Raw genomic sequence first — 25254 nt, 5'->3', positions numbered from 1 at the left:
AGGGTTTTAGTCAAAGATGAGGAGATTAAGGAGAGATGGAAAGATTATTTTGATAAGCTATTTAATGATAGTCATGCTCAAGATCTTGGAGACTTCTCCATTCCTTTTCATGAGATAAATCGTGACTTCATGCGCAAGATTCAAAAGAAAGAAATTGCAGAGGCTTTGAAGAAAATGAAATCAAGAAGGGCAGTTGGCCCAGATGGTATACCTATCGAGGCTTGGAAATGCTTGGGAGAGAAAGGTTTAGAATGGTTGACAAATCTTTTTAACTTGATTTGGCGAACAAATAAGATGCCTAATGAGTGGAGGAATAGTACTTTGGTGCCTTTATATAAGAATAAGGGTGATATACAAGATTGCACAAACTATCGTGGTATAAAACTCATGAGTCATACTATGAAACTTTGGGAGAGGGTGATTGAGTCTAGGTTGAGGAAGGTTGTCATGATATCGGAGAATCAATTTGGTTTTATGCCTGGAAGATCAACTATGGAAGCTATACATCTTCTTAGACAACTTATTGAAAGATATAGAGAGAGGAACAAAGATTTGCATATGGTTTTTATTGATTTAGAGAAGGCATACGATAGAGTACCTAGGGACGTTCTCTGGTGGACAATGATGAAGAAAGGTGTTTCTCTCAAGTACATTAGTATAATTAAAGATATGTATGAAGGAGTAGTAACCAATGTCCGCACTTGTGGAGGGGTGACAACCAATTTCCCGATAACGGTTGGGTTACATCAAGGATCTGCTTTAAGCCCTTTCCTATTTGCGATAGTGATGGATGAGCTTACGAGATCAATTCAAGAAAATGTACCGTGGTGTATGTTGTTTGCTGATGATATTGTTTTGATTGATGAGTCTAGAGCTGGGGTTAATGCTAAGTTAGAATTATGGAGACAGACATTGGAAGCTAGAGGTTTTAAGTTGAGTAAGAGTAAGACTGAATATATGGAATGTCGGTTTAGTAAGCAACGAAGTAGTGATGGGAGTTTAGTGAAGCTTGGTGAGCAAGATATACCGGTGAATGATTATTTCAAATATTTGGGATCCATCATTCAAAAGTATGGAGAAATTGATGGAGATGTAAATCATAGGATAAAGGTTGGGTGGATGAAATGGAAAAGTGCTACTGGAGTGCTGTGCGATCGTAGAATGCCATTGCGGTTGAAGGAAAAGTTTTATAGGACGACTATTAGACCCGCTTTACTATATGGTACGGAATGTTGGGCTGCCAAGAGACATCATATTCAAAAAATGAGTGTAGCTGAGATGCGGATGCTTAGATGGATGTGTGGAAATACAATAAAAGATAAGATTCGGAACGAAGAGATACGTAAGAAGGTAGGTGTTGCACCCAATGAAAATAAGATGCGAGAGAATCGTTTACGGTGGTTTGGACATATTCGGCGAAGGCCTAATGATGCTCCAGTTAGAAGGTTGGAGAAATGGGAAAATATATTAGTTAAAAGAGGTCGGGGTAGGCCTAGGAAGACTTGGATGGAGATGATAGGAAAGGATATGAATGCTTTGAACCTCACCGAGGACATGGCATTGGATAGAAATGATTGGAGGAAAAGGATTCATGTGGAAGACCCAAAATGAATTTCTTTTTTGGTTCATATCGCTGACCCCAATTGTTTTGGGATGAAGGCATAGTTGTTGTTGTTGTTGTTGTTGTAGGAACTCACAATGACAAACATTAAAATATTCATTAAATTACAAAATAACACTAATTTTCAAGCATTTTCTATTTTTAATTCATTTTAGCTCATTCACTTAAAACCAACATAAAATTGGGTTTTAAATCATTTTTTTATGAAATCATGCATATTTTTGATATGAAATAACCCTAAAATATATGCATGATCATATACCACGATCATTCCTCATGACCACCAATGCCTCCATACCACCAGCCACTAACACAGTATTTCTCACGACATTTATACCACCAGAAATTTCCACAACCATCAATCCACTTGTTGCCTCCTTCATATCACCATTGAAGCATTCACCACCACCTCAACATTACAACCATTCTCCATTACCACCATCTAAGCACTAAACTCTATCCCTCCCATATCACTTTCAACCTCCACTATTGTTGCCTCTTGAGGAGTAATCTTCATGCTATGAAAATCACCACCTAAGCAATGAGAATATTGCAACAGCCACCACCACCTAAGTTAAGCATATCCTCCAAACAAGATCAAGAAGAAAGAGGAATTGAAAGTCAGAATCTCTGATAGGTCTTCCAAGCATTAAGAAGAATTCTCTATTTCCCTTAAAACCACTTCCCCTAAATTCCAGTATTTGATTTTCCCAACTCCTTGCAAATTCGTGCAAATGTTGAGTCCCAAACACAACCTAAATGTTTGAATTTTTCTAGTGTCCAACATCATTTTGGGCTATGTTGTAAAATCGAACCTTACTCTGAATCTGATGGACATACTAAATCTGACCTGATTAATTATCGAAAAATAAGCATTTTGTACAACAAAAAATGATGTGTTTTTTGAAAACCCCTTCAATTTTTGAAAATCTGCTCGTGTCCAAAACTGCAACTTTTCGGTTGTAAAAGAAGATTTTCACCCTTCTCACTTGCAAATTTCCTCTGATATTCAAACTTCCTCTCAAATATTCAAATATGTGAATTTCCTCCTATATTTACGAACTTCCTTTCAAATCTGTGAATTTCCTCCCATACATTGGTGAATTTCCTCCTGCATACTTTCATATTTGTGAATGTCTTGACCTTCACACTCAAATGTCCTCACACATTCGTGAATGTTCTCCTGTTTGAGCCCCTTATGTGATTTTTAAGAAAAAGAGTTTATTGGAAAAAATTGACACTTCAAAAGCACAATGGGCATTTAGTGATACTTCAAAAGTGCCACTAAAACCTTTAACAAAGCTTCAAAGCGAGATGGGCCTTTAGCGACACTTCAAAAGAGCTGCTAAAACCTTTAGTGCAGCTTTAAAAATATATATTTGGAAAAAATCACAAAATACAGTACAACATTCACATATTTTGGGAGAAAATCGCATATTTGGGAGGGCATGTGCATATTCTCATATTTTGAGAGGAAATTTGCAAATGTATAGGAGAAAATTTGCATATTTGAGAAAAAATTGTAAATAAAAGAGAAAATTCGCATATTTGAATATTTGAGAGGAAAGTTCGTGTGTCTGGAGAAAATTTACATGTGCAAGGAGTGAAAATGTCCTTTTAAAACCAAAAAGTTGTGGTTTTGGACACAAGCATATTTTTGAAAATTGTAGGTTTTTTCGAAAAACACGACAATTTTGTTATACAGTACAAGCATTTTTTTATTAATTATTCACATATAAAAGTTGTTACCAAACCCAATCAAACGGGTTCGGGTCAGTCGATTATCCGATCTAGACATATACTGTAACGACCCAAAATTTTACTTGAATTTTGAGAATTTAAAAAAAAAAAAACATAGTGCACTGTATCATTTTGGGTACATCAGAGGTCATTCAAACCAATAAAAACATTCCAATTACCAATAGAGTTTAGCAATTAATAAAAATATTAAGTTCATTACAAAAGCAAAACTAAAAATAACAACAATGTTTAATTTGTCCCGAAAACATAAAAAATTCTTGCATCATAGTTCCTACATCATCCCGCAATCGCTTTACATTCTCTATTCATCACCTAAAATGATAAAATGATAGTATCAAGCTACAACTAGTCTGAGCAGTAGGATTATACTTGTTCATAAGTTCAATATAGCAAGGAAATATGATAATATGAATTTTCAATAATTGAACTATGACATATCATGACATGATCAACTGAAAAATTAAATAAAACAATCATTCTCATATCTTAACTAACTGCATGTCACCATAAACAATCGATGTCATGATTCATTTTTGACATATGAACAAACAAAGTTCATTATAAGCATATTCATGTACAGTATATTGCAAATTTCACATGAACCAAGAACATAAATGGTTAATTTAAGTTTCTCTTTAATTATTCTGCGGGTACTCGCAGGCCAAGGCAACCGTATTATTATCAAAACAAAAATACACAAAACAGGGATTTCAACGTATTATTCAATGCCAAATACACATATCAGGGTATTGAACCTATTACAATTTTTTTTTTAATGCTGGACATGCATATTAAACATATTCTTTAATGTATTTCAAGTATTGCAGATTATTATCAAAACAAAAACACACAGAACAGGGATTTCAACGTATTATTCAATGCCAAATACACATATCAGGATATTGAACCCATTACAAATTTTTTTCAATAATGGACATGCATATTAAACATATTCTTTATTGTATTTCAAGTATTGCGGATCATTATCAAAACAAAAACACACAAAACAGGGATTTCAACATATTATTCAATGCCAAATACACATATCAAGATATTGAACCCATTACAATTTTTGTTTCAATGCTGGACATGCATATTAAACATATTCTTTATTGTATTTTGATTGGTTCCACTTCATATTTTTTTTTAAAGAATTGCAATTTTGGATCTTCTACACGGGGACCTACAATCTATTCCATTTTTGGATTCATGTATAGACTATTCGGGTCTATAGATCTGAATCTTCTAGTATTAAACTTAGAGATTCAAACTTTCAATATGAATCCAAATACTGTGGATCCAACATTAAAATTTTAATTGGACCATTACGATTTCGATGTAAAATCTATACTAAGATATCAAAAATCCGATGTCAAAGATCCAAACAATGCATTTTGGATCTAGTATTGGATATCCAACCAAGATTTCTAGAATCTAATATCGAAGATCCAAAAAATATCCAGGATCCAATATCAAAGATCCGAATAGGATATCAAGGATCTAAAATTGAAGATCCAAACAAGATATCTGAAATCCAATTTTGAAGATAAAAAAATATCCAAGATCCAATATAAATAAAAATAAAAGCAATGAAAATGCTCTCATACCACATTTTGGCCATGAAATTCAAGACTATTTAGACAATAAAATTTACAAGTGTTAAACATACTCCCGCGGAACAAATGATTGTAGCAAATTTAAATCCATGTGTTTGTGTGTGCGCGCCACAAGGATTTGGACATGAGGCCCCTTGTTAAAATGAAGCAACTCTACCATCCAGGCATCATGTTTCAATATGTCAACTTATAAAGCTAAGTACATTTTCACGTGTGAAAACTGGCCCCCTCAATCTATTGCTCCCAACCCAAAAATTTTAAAACATGAAGCTACTTGGATATATATATATATATATATATATATATATATATATATATATATATATATATATATATATATATATATATATACACACGATCTTGAGATGAATTTTGGGCTCACCTATAAGGTAAAAGACAAGTTTTTGAAATCTTGCGTTCAACTCCAAACTTGGCAGCAGAATGAAAAGCATATCTCGGTTACTTACATATTAAAGAATCAAATGCTAATCACAAGGTCTAATTTGATTGCAATTTTTCAGCAGAATATGATCAGGTAACCCACACAAGCCCCATTATAGTGTTGATCAGGCGGTTTCCCCGCGACACTTGAGGCCGCAGATCTTTTGGACCATAGCATGCCGAAGAACCTATTGGGATTTTCTGACGGAGAGGCTGACATAGTTCTGGAGTAACAAAGTCAGAATACCCCTGGATATATGAACAATTCCATGGAGGGTATGATGTAACATTGAGAGTGATGTTGGAAAAACAAATATCAAGGAAATCATCTCCTTTAATTCCCTCCAAAATGCCAGCTGAACTGATATTATTTCCTCTTATATCTTTGAATGTAATTCTGTTTATGGTAGGAAGTGCACTTGGATCATAATTCTCATCTGGGTGCTGACCATAGTGACTAGTGAATTTGAAAGCCATCTTCACATTAGACATAACCACATTGGAGACATACACGTTCTGAACAAAACCACCTCTACCTGGGGAGGTCTTTATGCTTATCCCTCTGACAGAGTTGAAAATGTGAACATCCTCAACATGAACGTCCGATATGCCCCCGGACATCTCGCTCCCAAATGAAATGCCTGAGCTACTTCCCGTCTCTCCACTGATTCTCCTTATCATTATGTTAGAACTAGGTCGGGCATAGTTAATTCCATACTCGTCCCAGCCACTTTTGATGGATATCAAATCATCACCAGTGCTAATGTAACAATCTTCGATGCAAACATCATTAGATGAATCTGAAATGAAGATGAATTAGAAAAATACATGCATTTCATGGACACACATCAACACACACACACACACCTAATAAAACTTTAGAAGATAGCATGTGCATTTCAACAGCTTAAATATTGTATCTGCAGAAAATCGTTATAGCAGTTGACCGTCTACTTGCATAGTTAAAGAGAAAAGTTTGATAAAGAAAAACAAGTGAGATCTTTGTGATTCCCTCATCAACCATGTCTTAAAACATTCATAAGATGGCAAATCACTTCCTGGGAAAAGGTGATCATGGTGTAGTTAACACTCCAGTTTTTCCCTTTGGAAAACACACTGCCCATCAGTTTAATTCAAGATAATTATAGGCAACAAACTAATGAAGATTCTCATGCATTTAATCTGACGTTCTATAACATGGAAAGGAAGCATAGGATTTCCCCAGAGAATTTCAGTATAAGTTGCAAACTGAATGTGCCTTTATGCTACACAAAAATGAATGTTCAAGAGCATTTATTTTCTGAGTAAAAAAATGTTTTTTCAACCTAGTACCCCCCCCCCCCCCTTGACACGATTTGTTTGTCCAGTCTAGCGACTAGCATCAATTGTTATTTATATTTTCCAATGTTGAATTATCAAGTGCTTAGCAACTTTTTCAATGTGAAGGTCGGTCGACATACTACGAAAAACTATGGAAGATCACCTTGCCTAATTCTTTCAAGCAGTCAAAAGCATTGCCAACACAAAAAGTATACCAAAAAGCATGCCAAACAGAGAACAATAAAGAAGACCTTTGACAAGAAGCATGCCAAACATGAAGGACAACTTTCCTTTGTGAGACTAGTATTCGAGTTTCGTTCTCAAAATATATGATCCATATCTATAATATATTTGTATTATGCAACAAACTTTTATTCTCTTGGCATCTTAGTTGTCAAAAGCTCTAGTCAGAAGACCCCTAAAAGGACTAGGTGGGACCAAAAAAAAAAAATAAAGCATCAAGAAAAGCAGAAATATTATAATAAATTGTTAAATTTAGCAAACACATGATTGTAACTATGAATGAAGTGGTTAATTCAGTGTAACATATATCGTAAAATTCATAAATTTTCATAACATTGAACATAAAACTATATATGTGTGCACACACACACATATATCACTGAAAAACAGATTATATATTTATATATATATATATATATATTTATATATATATATTTATATATATATATATATTTGTGAAAAACACAAGCATACATGTATAAACAATAATAAAAAAAAGAAAAAAATGAAGAAGAAGAATAAAAAAAGAAGAGAGTGGGGAGGCGAGAGGAGGAAGAAGAAAATGGAAAAAAATAAGAAGGAAAAAGGGAAAAAGAAAAAGAAGAGAGAGGAAGAAAAAGGGAAAGTGGAGGGATGAAGAATAAAAGGAAAAAAAATGAAGGTAAAAAGAAAAGCGTTTGGGGATGAAGAAGAAAAAAGAAAGGAAGAAAACCAAAAAAGAACAAAATAACAACCATGTCCCTTCGGCCTATGTGAGAACAACCTAGGCACCACCTTGGTGGCCTAGACAAGAAAACAAGGCCCTACCACTTAGACCCATAAGCCTAGGTGGTGGCCCTGGGACTAGCCTGCCTAGGCGGCACTAAGTACCGCTTTTGACAACTAAGCTTGGCATAACCACCAAATGCCTCCCTCATTGACCTGATATGTTGGGGCAGACATTCATGTAACAGGTAATTAGAAATGGTTAAACCCTAAAACCTTATTATTTTGGTTGGTTCAATCCCAGGCTGTTATCTCCAAAGTAATAAAAATAGGTACTTTCTCAACTACATCAACTAGTTTTCTGCACTTATCTTTATACATATTCATCTATGGTACAATTATAAAGTAACTGAAATGATTTGAGAGCAAAGCTAGATGAGAAGGATAAAGAACAAATGCTTTGAATACTCCAAGACTTTTCTTTTATTAATGCAGTTTTACAATTCAATGGTAAATCAATTACAGAAAAAAAACAAAAACAAAACTAGAGAAGATAAGATCCGATAGAATCAACAAATCACATTCCCAAGTTTAACACCCATGGTGAGCCTGCAACATTCCTTGGGTTCCCCTAGGTTGAACCCCACATAATGGTACTATCAGGTTCAAACATCTTGTTGGCCCCCTAATAACCCCAACCCTCATGGAAAACAATGTTCAAGCTTATACATTTTGGGATGATTACTATTACGGACCCTTTCCTGCTCCAGGTCCGACTTAGAGAATCCGCCCCAGTGTTGGATCCGCCAAGTACAGGATCCATCCCAGAAGAGCCACCTCGTCTATCCCATGCCAATGAGGACTCTACAGGAATAAGCAAAAGTTCATCCCAGCCTGGAGTCCTACCCAGGCTGAGACTCTGGTGGGATTGTGTCTGTACATTTACTGTTTTATCCTTCTGTGTTTATTTAAATAGGCATGTATAGCTTAGTTTATTTAATGAAGATTATTGAGTGATTTCTCTTTTCTTTGTTCGTGTGAGTGATTGCTTCCAAGGAAATAGTTCTTCTCCCTCACTCATCCGCCATCGCCAACTAGTCGGGAACATGTTTCTCCCTTCCAGCCGACATCCTTCGCTACCTGCCTCATTTTCCGAACCCGCAAGGAGGGACATCTCTCTCCCTCCCTATCAGTTTCTCCCGGGTTGTGTCTCATGCCCTGGGATACACCCCCACCGCATCGACCACAGAAGTTCCAGGTGGGTGACCTTGTGCTCCTCAAGTTTTCACCTAACCGGCAAGGTACAGTACGTCGAGTACAACAACACAAGTTGCCACCCCGCTTCTACGAGCCTTTTTCTGTCTTGGAGAGGATCAGGAGGACGTCTCTCTCCCTCCCTGTCGGTTTCTCCCTGGTCATGTCCTAGGGCAGGGGACATGCCCCTGCCACACGCCTCAACTTTCGCCCTCCTGCCTTGTCGTGTCCTATGCCCGACGATGCCCCCATCCACCTTCCACTTGTTTGATCATGTCCCCCTCCCAAGGACATGCCTCTCCCGCCTGCTCCTCCTTGTCACATGTTGCAGCATGTCCGAGGATACCTGAACATGCTACCCCTCTGCCCTGACGTTGTTGCTACTATAGTGTCCAGCCATTGCCCTGATCTCGCCCAGCCTCGTAGTTGTGCGTGTGTGCACCTCCATAATTCGTGCCCCCCTTCCGTGTGCTTGGATCCGTAGAAACCGTCCTCTGTGGGAGTTTAGGTTTTAACAATGGTATCAGAGCATCCTCCTTGGGACCCATGCAACCTTCTCAGTTTTCGTGTAGCAATCCGAGAACCACACCATCTACCTTTTCGCTTTGGACGCCGCAACAAGGGCCCATGCCCTTCATGATTTATATACATATTCGATTTGACGCTCGTATTAAATTTTCGGATCATGTTTTATTCAGTCGTGTTGGATCCTTTACCGTGTGTGGAGTTAGATCAGACCCAACGCTAATCTACCCCGAATACAAAGGAGTCAGCTTGTTCACGTCCCCTGGACATCTTTAGTGAGTCTCTGAGACCCAGAGGACCGTCCCAACGACATTGTAGTCGTGTGGCTGAATTTTTTCATCTTCCACCAAGTCTGAATCCATATTCTAGTGCAACCTAGGCACTTTTGGGAGGGTTTGACCAACCCAGGTGTTTGACAGTTATTCCGAGATGTGTCTGCCTCGAGTGTAGGAGTCACACGCCTACCCGACCGTATATGCATTCAGCGTTACCATACCTCTTTCCCGTGTGTCTTGTCAGAGTTCATGTTCCCTCTAAGACTGGTCCCAACCATGGTTGCCAGTTGAGGAAGCGGGAGCGGGAAGCGATACGGGAAGCGGGAGCGGGAAGCGAGGCACTTTCAAAATTTTAGGAAGCGGGGAAGCGTGGGACCACTTAGGAGCGATTCGGGAAGTGTCTCGGAAGCGACCTAGGAAGCGTCTCGGAAGCGACCTAGGAAGCGTCTCGGAAGCGAGGGGGAAGCGAAAAAAATAAAAATAAAAAATAAAAAATACAAAAAAATTGAAAAAAACAGGGGAAGCGAGGGGGAAGCGTGATGGGAAGCGCGCTTCCCATTAAAGGGAAGCGCGTCCCCCATTAAAGGGAAACGCGCTTCCCAAAAAAGGGGGACGCTTCCCCCCACGCTTCGGAAGCGCGACGTTTCGCGCTTCCGAAGCGCGCTTCCCCTTTTAGCTAGGCGCTTCCGGTAACTCTGGTCCCAACATCCAAGTCAGCCCTGTTAAATCCGAACCTAGACAGCAAGGGCCCAAGCCCTTCTTGGATCTGTAACCCTGGAAACCCGCGACATAACGAGGGCTCAAGAGTTGGTGGGGAACTACATATCGAGTTTCAAACCTAGTCTAATAAAGTGGATGACCAAATTACCAACTTGAATCAGACCATGGGTAGCCTTAAGGAGACTGTGCCAGTGCTCAACAGAAAACTGGATGAGCATTTCTGGCAGCTCATCAAGGCCATAGATGCTATCCAGAACCAGTTGGACGAACAACACGATCGTCGCTGGGAGTCCAACTCGAGCGGCCAGACTTCAGGTTCCTTAAATGGACCCCCTATCAGGCTCGTCAACCCAGGTTAAAGTTTTCAAAGTTTGTCGGAGTGAACCCTATGAATTGGTTGTTCCGAGCAGAGTAGTACTTCTGCATCACGAAGACGCCTGACAAATACTGGGTAGCTTTTGGCTTAGTCTACTTAGAGGAAGAGGCTATCTGATGGTATTACTAGTTGGAAACCCAATTGGGGATGACAACTTGGGAAGGGTTTTCTAGAGCCTTCGTTTAGTTTGAAGTCTTTGGACTGTTAACTTACGTTAATCACCACATTATGTTGTCCAAGATCCGTCAACAGGGCAGCATCATTCACTACCATGCAAAATTTGAGAGGTTGAGTGACCTCTTTACCGAGTGGTCTAGGAATCGTTGATTGGGACATTCATTGCGGGCCTTAAGCCAAACCTGCAAATCGAGGTTCAGGCTGTGAGATCCATCTCCCTGATGCAAGGCTTAAAATTGGCACATGTCCAAGGAGAAGCTCTCCACGATGAGCTCGCACTGGACTTGCTCTAGTGGGATGTCCAGCCAAATGTTCACGCCTCAGGTGAACTCGTCCCCTTGCAAGACAGTGTCTCGTCCTTCTCGGGAGACCGTCCCCCACAGGCCTGTTGATCGGACCATAATTCCCCCTTCGTAGTCAAGGCGTACGCAAGAGTGGTTCCCTAAGATTAAAGTGAAGCGGCACTCTCGCGAACACATGGAGGAGCATCGCAAGAAGGGCCTCTGCTACTATTGCGACGAGGTATGGACAAGAGACCACAAGTGTAAAGTCCTGAATTTGTACCTATGCAATAGTGAGGCTGAGGATGGTGAGACCAGCGATGCCAAGTTGACTGATACGATCGATGACACTTCGGAGGAGGTTCCAGAGATTTTGTACCATGCACTAATCGGTGTGGAGGTACCATAAACCATGATAGTGCTAGGTAGAATCGGTCAACTGTCTATCTCAATGTTGATAGACACCAATTCGATGCATAACTTCGTGTGTGTGCAGACGACTAAGAGGGTCAGGTCTGCGACTTTCCCTTAGCAGCCCTTCAAGGTAGTGGTTGGGAATGATAACAAACTCAGATGCAACGCCCTTTGTCCTGGAGTTCAGCTGGAGATCTAAGGAACAATCCTAACCATGGATATGTTGTATTGCAAATTAAGGGTACAAATATGGTGTTAAGGATGCAGTGGTTCTAGTCCTTAGGTTATGTCTGGTGAAACTTCAAGGACATGATTATGGAGTTCGACTATGGAGGTCATCAAGTGTCGATCTAAGCTCCTTCGCAGACACCTTCTCTGGTTGAGTCTAAACAACTCGCCAAGGTGGTTCGGGAGGGTGTGTAGCAGATATTTGCGATGAGGGCAGTGGATGGGGTGCCCATAACCCCAACAGAGACACAAAACGATTTGGAGGCCTTGCTCCAAAAGTTTGGCACGTTATTCGGCGAGCCAAAGGGCCTACCCCCCTCTCAGTCTCATGACCATGCAATTTTGACTGAGCTTCAGTCCAAGATGACTAATGTTCGTCGGCCCTACAGATATGCACACGCTCAGAAGTTGGAGATTGAGCAGCTAGTGAGGGAGATGCTCTCGGATGGGATCATTAGAGCTAGCAATAGTTTGTATTCTTTTTTGGTTCTATTGGTGAAAAAGGACGGATGTTAGCGGTTCTGTATAGACTACTGGACCTTTAATCAGATCACGATTAAGGACAAGTACTCGATCCCGGTGATCGATGAATTGCTGAATGAACTACATGGGACATATTACTTTTCGAAGTTGGATCTCCGATCCGGCTACCACCAGATCTGCATGGCCCCAGACGATGTGCATAAGACCGCGTTCCGGACTCATGACGATCACTATGAATTCTTGATAATGCCTTTCAGTCTTACCAATGCACCAACAACCTTTCAGGGTCTGATGAATAATGTGTTTTGACCCTACCTTCGGTCGTTCATATTAGTCTTCTTCGGCGCTATCCTGATCTACAACCCCTCTTGGGAATACCATATGCATCACCTGCAGATTGCCCTGGAAACCCTCGTTGAGCATCAGTTATATGCTAAGCAAACCAAGTGCAGCTTTGGTCAGTCCCGTATCCATTACTTGGGATATGTTATCTCCAGCTAGGGTATGGAGGTAGACCTCAAGAAAATTGAGACGATGCAGAGTTGGACAGTACCCAATCCCTCAAGAGATTGCAGGGATTTCTCAACCTTACCGAGTACTACCGGAAATTCATTCAGAGGTATGCTCAGATCGCCCACCCCCTGACAGCCCTGCTAAAGAAGGGTACCTTTCATTGAAGCTAAGAGGCTACCACGGCCTTTGAGTCTTTGAAGGAAGCCATGACTCGAACGCCCATTTAGGCCCTACCGGATTTAACAAAGACTTTGCAAAAGTGGGTCTCGAAGCTCTTGGGGTACAACTTTGAGATCAAGTACCGCAAGTAGGCCAGTAATCAGATGGCCTACGCCCTCTCGAGGCAGGGACACAAGGATGAGTTGATATGTCTCAGCATGACCATCGTTACTTTCCCATTCCTGGACAACTTCTAGCGGGAGTATGTGATGCACAACTTCCTCTCTAGAGTCAGGGCGCAGATTCAAAGAGGCCCCCAGACTCAAAATTTGGAGGAACTTAGTAATGCACTGTGGGCGGATAGTAGTTCCTCCTGATTTCGATCTGACGGCTTTTTTTATAGAGCAGTACCACGTGACTCCTATAGCGGGTCATGAGGGGGTCCAGCGGATCTATCAGCGTTTGAGTATGGAGTTTGTGTGGAGGGGTATGAAAAAGTAGGTTTGGCAGTTTGTGGGGCGGTGTGATGTGTGTCAGAGGGTCAAGTACGAGACCGCTTTCCCCGTCGGGTTGATGCAGCCTCTTCCAGTGTCATACCGCATTTGGGAGGACATATTGATGGGCTTCCCTCCGTGCAGGGAAAGTCCACGGTCATGGTGGTGACCAGGATAGGCCAAAAATAAATGTAGAGACCCATGTGAAAGTTGTTAAAAAGAACATAGAAGTTCTTTTAATTTTGCATTGAATCCCCCAAGATCTAAGCAAGTTAGTTGAAGTTTTGAAACAACTGGGTTCTAAATATTAGGCTTTAGGTAAATGGGGATTCTATTATGATTCTAAAATGAATGAAAAAAATAGAATATCCAGTTATAAGTGAAGAGACAATGACTTGTACTCTGGCATTAGTGAAAACTTCTCAAGAATAATAAAGAAAAGGACAAGTTATTATAACAAGACATCCTTCAAATATACTTGAGTGGCTAAGTCCATGTCTCTGTTCTAATAGGCACATGGATTTTATCTACACATGCTATATACTTGCTTGACCATCCACGAATATCATGCCCTACAAATATATGAGTTAGATACTACTCAGGAAAGTGCTACACTATCAAATTTCTATGCATCAAACGCAACTCAACCCTAGTTAAAGATTTGATCAATGCATAAATAAGGACCCTTGATTTGGTGTAAAGCCTTGTATTGTATAGAATCAGATTTCAAAAGCAAACTTCTTCTCAAGTTTGAGGAAGCCAATAACTTTAGAATCTAAGGTACATCATAATTTTTAAGACATGCACAAGAGAAATTTTCATTCCTAAAACCATGTTAGAAAATGATGTTTTTTTCTCAAAGCGAGTTTCGGGGTGTCATACATTCTAACTACTTCCATCTCGTTTTGTCCTCCATAACTTCCTAGGGACTTGACAATCCTCAATTCCTTCATTCATGTTTCCCCATTTCTTCCCAAAGATTTCACATTTCCCACTTCAGTTAGGGTCTTCTCATATGGGGACAAAGAAGGAGATTGAGAAATACTGATCGATTTGTTCTAAAAACCTGCTTGTCTCATGTTCATATCTAAGAAAATGGGTTAGAGAAGACAATATTGGTTTCTATAATGTCCGTATGAACTTACCTCCTTTATGGAAGGTAGAGAAGAATCTGGTTTTTCTTAATTTTGGATTGTGGAAGCTCCAAACTCCTTGTCCCTTTCCTCCAACCATTTTGACCCAAACATAGCATCATCTTTTAGGATGATAGATCCCCCTTTCCACTCACTTTTCCACTTACCCTTCCCACACATGTTTGTTGGTGAAGCAACTGCATGCATGAGAGATGCAGAGAACTGATCCTAGGGCTTCTTATTGAAGGTAAGAAGAAGGCTTTGACTTGAGAACTCATAAAGCTCTTCCAAGTCTAAGATGATACCATCCAATGAAAGAAGAAGGAAGAAAAAGAAAGCTTTCAAAACCTATCCAACTAGAAAAACAAGACCTCTTGGAGAAAGTAACTACTAAGTCATTGGCATCTTGGAGAAAAGACCAGCTTGAAGCATCCAAATGAAGTCCATTCTCAAACTTTCTGCACTTCAGCCCAAGAGCAGCAAAAATATAGTTTACTACTATGAAAGATGTATCAACAAGATCCTTCACTACCTGCAATAATCCATGAGTTCCAGCTCATTACCTTTGTGATACAACGTATACATGATTTACCTTCATACTGCTAATACATGATCAATGAAACATGAGAAGTTGGATTACACCTTCTAAACACTTTTTCTGATGAATCAATCTAATGAAATCTACCAGGCAAGTCATTTCAGATATAACCATTACTCCACTAAGAAAGTGAAAACAGACAAGCCTGTGTACTTGTGGTTCAATGTAAGGGAAAGAGCCGTAGCATCATAATCAAGGGAAGCACTTGGAAACAAATGATGATGATGATAATGAGATAAGTGGTGTTGACCATATCCTTTTCTCTCCACCTACCATTGTACTTTGGAAATTTCATTGTCTAGTCAATGGGTAGTTTACTCCTTTTTGGTGTTTTTAAGCATGTAAAACAAATTATCTTTCATGCATAATTGAGATAGGAGTCAGAAATGCAATGTGAGCTAAAGATCCTCCTCTTTATTTTTTATCCTCTTTCGACTTCTTCCCTTCCTTTCTTCCTCAATTGAGCACATTATAAAAAAATTAGTTATACTTACTATGTAAGTGTTACGCCTGAATTTTAGAAGATGGTGTGGATCTGAACTCCAGGATCTACACGCCTTTCCCTGAAGGCATTGAGGGTCATTCAGGCCTAGGTGGATCCTAAGATGATGATGTGGCAGTTGACATGAATTTTTTAATGGTCGACAAGTCAAAGATCCACAGTCCAAGGCAAGAAAAGGAGAAGCAGGACATATGTCAAGTTTAGAGGGCATGTCAATTAAGAAGTGAGGTCCACCTAGGGGGACGTGTCATGTTGTAGAGTCCTATGGGACATCCCCTAGTTCTAAAAGTAATTAGCATTAATTAAGTTTAGTTAATTATGAAAGTCTTTTATTGGGTTTGTTTTTATGAAAAGTACTTAGCTAAGTAGGAGTCCTAGTCTAGTTGGTATTTTGACTTCTCTAAGTAGATGAAGTTTCATTCAAGTAGGACTCAACTCAAGATCCATCTATATAAGGAGGTTTTGGGAAGCTATATGAATCATTGAATTGAATAAGAAAATAAGTTTCTCAATTTCTCTCCCTCTCCTTCTAGTCGTCCCCCTCTCTCTAGACGATTCTCTCTCTATGGGCGTCCCTACCTCCTTAACGTCTTTCTCTCTCTTCTCTCATTTCTGAGCTCACGTGTGGATCAGACTCGTGGATCTAGTCATCCACCTCTGCTAAGGGCCTAAGCCTTTCTTGTATCTCCGACATGCAGTAGAGCATCTCCTTACCTACGGAAGCTAACATTGGAGCCTTGTTAACCATGGTTATGCTAATCAGTCATCCTCTCAAACTTGTCCCAAGTATTTATACATTTCATGGACCCCTATCATACCCTAGGACCAGTCACTATCCTTCTCTAAAGCTGCCTAAGCCATCTAGGTCAAGATCGCACCCGAAACAACAATGTAGTCTCGTTCTACGGGCTGTTTTGCCTTTTCAATTCTTCTGCACATACCCGAACCACACATAAACATGTAGACCCCTTTAGGATCTCCCTAGACCTGCTACACAATCCCTTAAACTGATCTCAGCCTTAGCTAAGACCATACCCATGCCCGGAACCCAAAACACCAAAATCGCGCTATGTCAATTCGGCAAAACGTGTAGTTTGCACCGTTTGAGCATCCAAACCACCCAACGACCTATTTTAGTGATCCATGACCTCCAGCATCCTATCATAACTCTGAAACACGTCCTTAGGTGTCCATCAAAGCCATTGATTCAGTGCATATCAAATCTAAACCGAAGCTCTCTCCCAATTGGACCCCGGGGCCATTTTTAGTCTACTCGATTTTTCTGTTTCTTTAGACCTTTTTAATAACCACTCAAAATCTTCACCACGGTTGCCCTTCGACCTCTACTCCATCGTGTCTAGCGAGGGTCTGCACTTCAGACACGTCCGGCCTAGCCTCAGAGGACTAAAAACCTCAAGTTCAATCATCTCGCTTATGTCGGGCTCAAACTAGAGTACTCATCTGTTGCTAGCCCGAAGCTCCCTTCAGGTCCAAGTTCCCAACCTTTAAAACCGGATCTTGAGGAGGGTGCAACAGTAAGTCAACAATCAAGAGAAGTGATTGCAATAGATGGCATCCCTCTTCTAACAAGTGCATAGGTGGAGGTCTTCTTTCTCAAGTGAACTTAGATATATGTCAAATCACATCACAAGAAGATTGAGTGTTATGAAAATTTGTCAAAATATTACAACAACAACAACTACGCCTTCATCCCAAAACAATTGGGGTCGATGATATGAACCAAAAAAGAAAATCATTCTGGGTCTTCCACATGAATCCTTCTCCTCCAATCATTTCTATCCAATGCCATGTCCTCGGTGAGGTTCAAAGCATTCATATCCTTTCCTATCACCTTCATCCATGTCTTCCTAGGCCTACCCCGACCTCTTTTAACTAATATATTTTCCCATTTCTCCATCCTTCTAACTGGAGCATCATTAGGCCTTCGCCGAATATGTCCAAACCACCGTAAACGATTCTCTCTCATCTTATTTTCAATGGGTGCAACGCCTACCTTCTTACGTATCTCCGCGTTCCGAATCTTATCTTGTATTTCCACACATCCATCTCAGCATACGCATCTCAGCTACACTCATTTTTTGAATATGATGTCTCTTGGCAGCCCAACATTCCGTACCATATAGTAAAGTGGGCCTAATAGTCGTCCTATAAAACTTTCCCTTCAACCGCAATGGCATTCTACGATCGCACAACATTCCAGTTGCACTCTTCTATTTTATCCACCCAACCTTTATCATATGATTTACATCTCCATTAATTTCTCCATACTTTTGAATAATAGATCACAAATATTTGAAACAATCATCCACCAGTATTTCTTGCTCACCAAGCTTCACTACACTCCCATCACTACTTCGTTGCTTACTAAACCGGCATTCCATGTATTCTATCTTACTCTTACTCAACTTAAAACCTCTTGCTTCCAATGTATGTCTCCATAATTCTAACTTAGCATTAACCCCAACTCCAGACTCATCAATCAAAACAATATCATCAGCAAACAACATACACCACGACACATTTTCTTGAATTGATCTCGTAAGCTCATCCATCACTATAGCAAATAGGAAAGGGCTTAAAGCAGATCCTTGATGTAACTCAACCGTTATAGGAAAATTGGTTGTCACCCCTCCACAAGTGCGGACATTGGTTACTACTCCTTCATACATATCTTTAATTATACTAATGTACTTGAGAGAAACACCTTCTTCATCATTGTCCACCAGAGAACATCCCTAGGTACTCTATCGTATGCCTTCTCCAAATCAGATGTATAGCTTCCATAGTTGATCTTCCAGGCATAAAACCAAATTGACTCTCCGGTATCATGAAAACCTTCCTCAACCTAGACTCAATCACCCTCTCCCAAAGTTTCATAGTATGACTCATGAGTTTTATACCACGATAGTTTGTGCAATCTTGTATATCACCCTTATTCTTATATAGAGGCACCAAAGTACTCTTCCTCCACTCATTAGGCATCTTATTTGTCCGCCAAATCTTGTTAAAAAGATTTGCCAACCATTCTAAACCTTTCTCTCCCAAGCATTTCCAAGCCTCGATAGGTATACCATTTGTGCCAACTGCCCTTCTTGATTTCATTTTCTTCAAAGCCTCTGCAATTTCTTTCTTTTGAATCTTGCGCATGAAGTCACAATTCATCTCATGAAAAGGAATGGAGAAGTCTCCAAGATCCTGAGCATGACTTTCATTAAATAGCTTATCAAAATAATCTTTTTATCTCTCCTTAATCTCCTCATCTTTGACTAAAACCCTTTGTGTTTCATCTTTGATACATCTAACCATACCCAGATCCCTCGATTTCCTATCTCTCAACTTTGCAAGCCTATAAATATGCTTCTCGCCCTCTTTGGTATCCAACTTGTCATAAACCTCCTTATATACCTTACCCTCGCATTCCAAACTACTTTTTTAGCTTCCTTCTTTGCTATCATATACTTCTCCAAATTCTCATTATCACGACTCTTACTTAGATTTCTATAACACTCTCTTTTAACCTTAATAACTAATTTGACATCCTCGTTCCACCACGATGTATCCTTACCTAGCGGTGCACCGCCTTTAGACTCACCCAATACCTCCTTAGCCACCTTTCTCATGCCACCCGCTATCTTATTCCACATTGATTCTGAATCCTCCTCGAGACACCAATCAGCTTATTTAACTACTTGCTCTACAAACATTCCTTGTTTAGCTCATTTTAGTGCCCACCACTTAATTCTAGGATCTATCCTATGTCTATCCCTTTTGCGGCATTGTCTAATTCTAAGATCTAAAATTAAGACTCTATGTTGTGTAGCTACACTTTCTCCCGATATAACCTTACAATCGATGCAACAACCCCTATCTCTTTTTCTAAGTAGGAAAAAATCTATCTGACTCGTATTAACCCCACTTTTAAATGTTACTAGGTGAGACTCTCTCTTCCTAAACCAAGTGTTTGCTAAGATCATATCATAGGACAAACCAAAATCTAAAATCCTTTCTCCACTTTCGTTTCTTTCTCCTATACCATAGCCTCCATGGATACTCTCAAATTCATCCCTACTAATGCCTACATGCCCATTAAGGTCACCGCCGATGAAAAGCCTTTCTCCATAAGATATCCCTTGTACTACTCTATCTAAATCTTTCCAAAACTGATGCTTAATGAAATCATCTAAACCTACTTGAGGTGCATAAACACTAATAATATTAATAATATCCGTACCTAATACTAATTTAATAAGTAAAATCCTATCACCCTTCCTACGGACCTCAACTACATTATCTATAAACTCACGACTCATAACAATCCTTACTCCATTCCTATTCCTATTTATTCCTGTATACCAAATCTTATATCCCCAAGGTTCTATCACTTTTGCTTTCTCACATACCCATTTGGTCTCTTGTAGACATAAAATATCAATCTTTCTCCTACACATAACATCTACTAATTCTACCAACTTACCAGTTAAAGACCCTATGTTCCAAGTGGCTAACCTAATTTTATGGTCTTGGACTAACTTCTTTACTCCCACCCGTCCAACAAAGTGAGGGAACCCTTGCCTATTTGTCAAAATATTATGCTTGAGAAATCAAAGAGGCTCCAGTTTGCAGTAAAAGACATGGGAACAGGATTATCAACATGGGAACATTATTATTGTCTAAGAATGTTTAATAAACATGCATCCATATGCATATCTCTGTGAAGTTGCTTTTGTCCGTCTTCAGAAAGGTCCAGCGAAGGCTGTGATCATTATATGTTCCAGTAATTCTAAACGGTGAAATTTCTTCAGTTATGAACCCCCCAAAATCTAGGACAATGACATACATGCATAACCATGAGAAAATGGAAATAAGATAGAAATAGAACATGCTGAAATGTAAGCCTAGAAGTTGTCAATTCACCTGGATCGATGCCATCAGTGTTTGGTGAATGATGAGGAGCAGTAATCGTCACATGCTGAATATGGACTTGGCTGTTCAACCAGCAAAAATAATCTCAAGTATCCCCTACATAAACTTCAGTTTTGCATTGAACTACAAAATATTTTAGGAAACTGAAATCCCATTTGGAAAAGAAACGCGAGTTCTTCTGGACAAACCTGCAGTATACAGGATGGATGGTCCAAAATGGTGAGTTCAAAAGAGTTAAGTTTGAGACGACCACCCCATTTGAGTGCATCAACTCAATTAGATGCGGACGAGTGTAATCAAGAGTTTTGTTTCGAAACCAGCTCCACCAAACACTGCCTTGACCATCAATTGTTCCATTCTCACCTTAAACATGCGAGGATCAAAGTGCACAGTTAGGATGGCAAATCAGTTTTTGTAATGACTAGTCTGCTTTTCACCTACGATCGTTCTCATATGTATTACCATCTACATCATCAAATACAAAAAGAATAAAACAGAATACTTATGGAATCAGCTCACCTGTTATGATGACATCTGTAAGGTTGAACCCATATATAAGACTTCTGTGTCTTCCCCCAGGAAGCTCCCTGCCTCGACCATATGAAGGTAATGGATCAATGATTGGCCAGTCACTTGAATCCTGCAAAATTACATGAAGTACCTGAAGAATTCCATAGTGCAAAACTGCTACTGTCTCTAATGCATAGTATAATTAGGTTCTATGTCTTGATTGCTAATGATGATACAGCCAATCCAAACAACTGTATAGTGGGATTTTAAGTTAGAATCTAGATAGGTCAGAATGGACAGAACACAGACCAAGATACTCACCCTTGATCCAAGAATTACAGCCCCCTTATCCAGTACCACTGTGAGGTGGCTGATGAGAACAAAGCTTCCTGTCAACCACCTTCCTGCTGGAATGAAAAGCTGAGCACCACCCTTATCAGAAAATGAATTAAGATAAAACATGGCATTCTGAAATGCCTTTGTGTTAAGAGTGACCCCGTCTCCTACAGCACCAAATTCAGTTATGGTGACTCTATGTGGTCTAAATTTGCTGACTGATGTCGGCCCACAATCAAAGCTGCTACCTGTGACAGCCCATCTGATCTCACAGATATATACAAGTAAGAGTAGCACTTCCAACAGCTGGAGGGAGGAAAAAGACCTCGTGTTAGTATGATAATTTTCTATAATGATCAGATGATTAGATTCAAATGCATATGCCGGCATGCCCACCTAAATTTTCATCGTCTTCCTCAAATTCGGCAATATATCTATAACTACTGATTCATAGATGATGTCATTCATCAGACTCGGTGAAACATTGTAGAAATCAGAAAAAGGAAACAACAGCTCTGAAAGGAGCTACGCAATCCAGGTGAAGTATTTCATATCGAAAAACATTTCAGAAAGACCCCATGCTTGAAAATGCATAAACTCAAGCATGGAACAGCAAAGACATCAAATTACTTGCAACGCAGAACCGTGAAAGAAATTTAGTACACATCTGCATCGTCTACAAAAAATTTCATTGAACACGCATTTTAATTTGAAATAGAATTTCACAAAGACAATCAAAAGTGCCACATAAAAGAAACAATCAATATGCCAGCCTAAAATTAAACGGAAACATAATAGAATTCAGTCGGCATTCAGAAACTAAAATCTGTATTTTCATCCTAACGGCAGAAAAGAATCAGAACAATGGGAGGACAAACAAAAACCACCATCAACAATCAAACATATCAAATGAAGCCATGCAAGCGATCCACAGATCATAAACAAAAACTGCAGTCAAATTCTGTTTCAATTAGACCACAATCACAAAACCAATCAAACCATGACCAAATCAACAATACCAACAAACCTGGCCTTCCTTCCCCAAAGAGGAAAGAAAATCATGCTTCAAATATATGAAACAATTGAAAAAATAAACAAAAAAAGGGAATATCACAGAAAATGCAGATCTGATACTCACAGAAATAGATCTCCTCATATGAATCTAGCTAAACTCTTCTTCTGCTCTTGTGCAACACAGGATTCAGGCTCTGCTGTTCCTTCTGACACTTAAAAGGGATGCTTGATGTGCATGCGAGTTGAAGGCCTGGGACCACCTTCCAGAAGCCTTGCTGTTGATGAGAATCATCAGGCTGGAGTTGAGTAGATGGGTATTTTGAGAGCCACCAAAGAGACAATCATGATGCATGAAAGTGACCGTTGTACCCGCCAAACAACAAACAGACAGACTGTGGCCCAAGAAATATGTCCGTTAGGAATTACAAAGGATGGTGGTGGTGGTGGAGTCCAGTGTGCCTGATGTATTTACCAAAGGAGCAAAAGAAAAAAAATAAAAATAAAAAGGCAACTGTACAAAGATGGGTTCTCTCAGAAATGCACACTGTGGCTGTAGCGAAAGCTAAGGTGTGAGAGAAACCGACTAATGACTTGAAGGGAGATGGTGGTCATCCAGTGGCAGCCATGAGAGAGCTTAGAGTTGCAGAAAGTTTAGAGAGAGAGAGAGAGATGATGATCACATGACGCAACTGTTGATAGGTATCTGTCACGAACTGAAATTGAAAAATTAGTCAATTTATGGGAACCAATCTTAAAATTCGTTACATTGGGAAAAGATGGTCTCCTGACCCTTGTTACCCAAGAAAAATACAGCTGTACCACCTGGGGTGTGGGAGTGTTCCTCGGGAAATGCCCAACCGGTACCCTCGGTGGAGAGCTCATCAGCATGGCTCTAGATTCGGGGTGTAGACGGATCGGATATCGGATATCGGATATAGTCAGATATCCGATTCAATTTGATGTATTTTCTCGGATTCTGATCTTTTAAGTCAAGAACTGATTCTGCACTCAAAGCGTTTGGATTACGTTCTGGCATAGCAGCATTGATACTCGATATATCCTAGTGTATTATGTATTAGGCATACCAGTACTAGATACTAGTATTAAGCTCATATGGAAAATCATAAATAGAAGAAACAAATGTTTAAGAAACTCACCCCAATTACATGAGAAATGTATATCATCTTACACAGAAACACCTTTCTATTAACATTTTTGCATATAAACAAAATTTTCATTTTAAAAAACACTATTTTATTGATATTTTTAAATATTATAATTTATAAAAATTTATTATACTATAAGATTGATCACATATGTATATTTAACTATTTTCATTTGTGGATACCTTTATAAAAGTATATACTTCCTATCAACTTTTTAAAAACTCATGCCAATTATTCATGTGAAACTGGTATTAGTATTTTTCAGTCATAGAATGTGTTTCAAATAAAACCGTACCTGAAATTTTTTAAGCCTTCACGTACCGATACTCATTTCGGGCAACTACGTTTCCAGGTTTTGGGACTGAATGCAATTCGAATTCTAACCAAGATTAAACCCAATTGTATTTCTTACATGTAAGGAGCTTGTTTTTAATCTTTTTTGTATTGGCTTTAGTATTACTGCACATATTTCGAATCCCTATTCAACCTTATTTCGTTGGATCAGATTTAAATCCATAACTGAAATCTATTTGCATTTTGAATTCGGACTTTAATGTGACATAATCCTCGTTCCTTTTGCCCCCCTACTCAAGATTTTCCCACGTTACAATCGGAAAGGCCTCAAGTATCATATTTGCTTAAATTGTCAATTATTGATGTGTGTGTGCCAGCATTAGAGAGAGAGAGAGTTGCACTTGACCAATGTCATAAGTGGTTCATTTTGTCATCCTCTAATTGTGGATATGGACACAAGAGAAACTATATATATATATATATATATATATGGAGAGAGAGAGAGAGAGAGTTCCACTTGACCAATGTCATAAGTGGTCCATTTTGACATCCTCTCAATGTAGGTATGGACACGAGAAATCATATGGAGAGAGAGAGAGAGGGCATTTTCTATATTTACCTATTTTCAATGTGTGGTCAAATTGGCATCCCTCAATGCACTCATCCCCTATGTCATCCCTATCTTCGTACCCCTCTTTGGAATGTCATTGATATAAGTTGTTTTGTTCAGTGATTTATATCATTTATTTAGTTAAGATGGACATTTAAATTGCCTAAATCCTACTTGTATGCAGGATTTTTTTGGCAATAAAAAAATCAACGATTGACAAAATGCAAGATTTTCTGATTAAAAAATAATATTTTTATCAAAAAAAATAAAATCCAAGAGTCAATTCTTGTTAAATCGACGTTGAATCTATCTATAAGGTCAGGTTTGATAAAAAATAACTTGCATTATAAGATTTAATGAAAAATTGGGGATGAGTCTAACCGAACCCTCGATGTTGATATGTGCACAAGTGAAACCATATAGAGCTTCTTTTAAAGGATGCGGGAATGAAACAAATGGCTGCTGCATGGTAGAATATTACGGCCTCATATATATATATATATATATATATATATATATATATATATATATATATATGAGA

At 39.2% G+C, this 25254-nt stretch overlaps 1 protein-coding gene across 1 annotated transcript; it reads right to left on the bottom strand.

Moving 5' to 3' along the window:
• Positions 1 to 5368: 5368 nt before the first annotated feature.
• Positions 5369 to 23498, bottom strand: LOC149817605 (Pectin lyase-like superfamily protein). The gene is made up of 6 exons (XM_089984846.1): positions 22768 to 23498; positions 21615 to 21935; positions 21303 to 21423; positions 20972 to 21146; positions 20775 to 20845; positions 5369 to 6239 (listed from the first exon to the last, which is right to left on the bottom strand). The coding sequence occupies exons 1-6, from the start codon at positions 22783 to 22785 to the stop codon at positions 5530 to 5532; spliced, it is 1416 nt and encodes a 471-aa protein (XP_089840972.1). The 5' UTR covers positions 22786 to 23498; the 3' UTR covers positions 5369 to 5529.
• Positions 23499 to 25254: the final 1756 nt, after the last annotated feature.

Source organism: Nuphar pumila, chromosome 13 (assembly GCF_984573655.1).
Source record: "Nuphar pumila chromosome 13, dmNupPumi1.hap1.1, whole genome shotgun sequence".
In the NCBI taxonomy this organism is placed as follows: Eukaryota; Viridiplantae; Streptophyta; class Magnoliopsida; order Nymphaeales; family Nymphaeaceae; genus Nuphar; species Nuphar pumila.
Note: the sequence above shows the minus strand (reverse complement) of the source record. Positions and strands in the feature narration are given on the sequence as shown.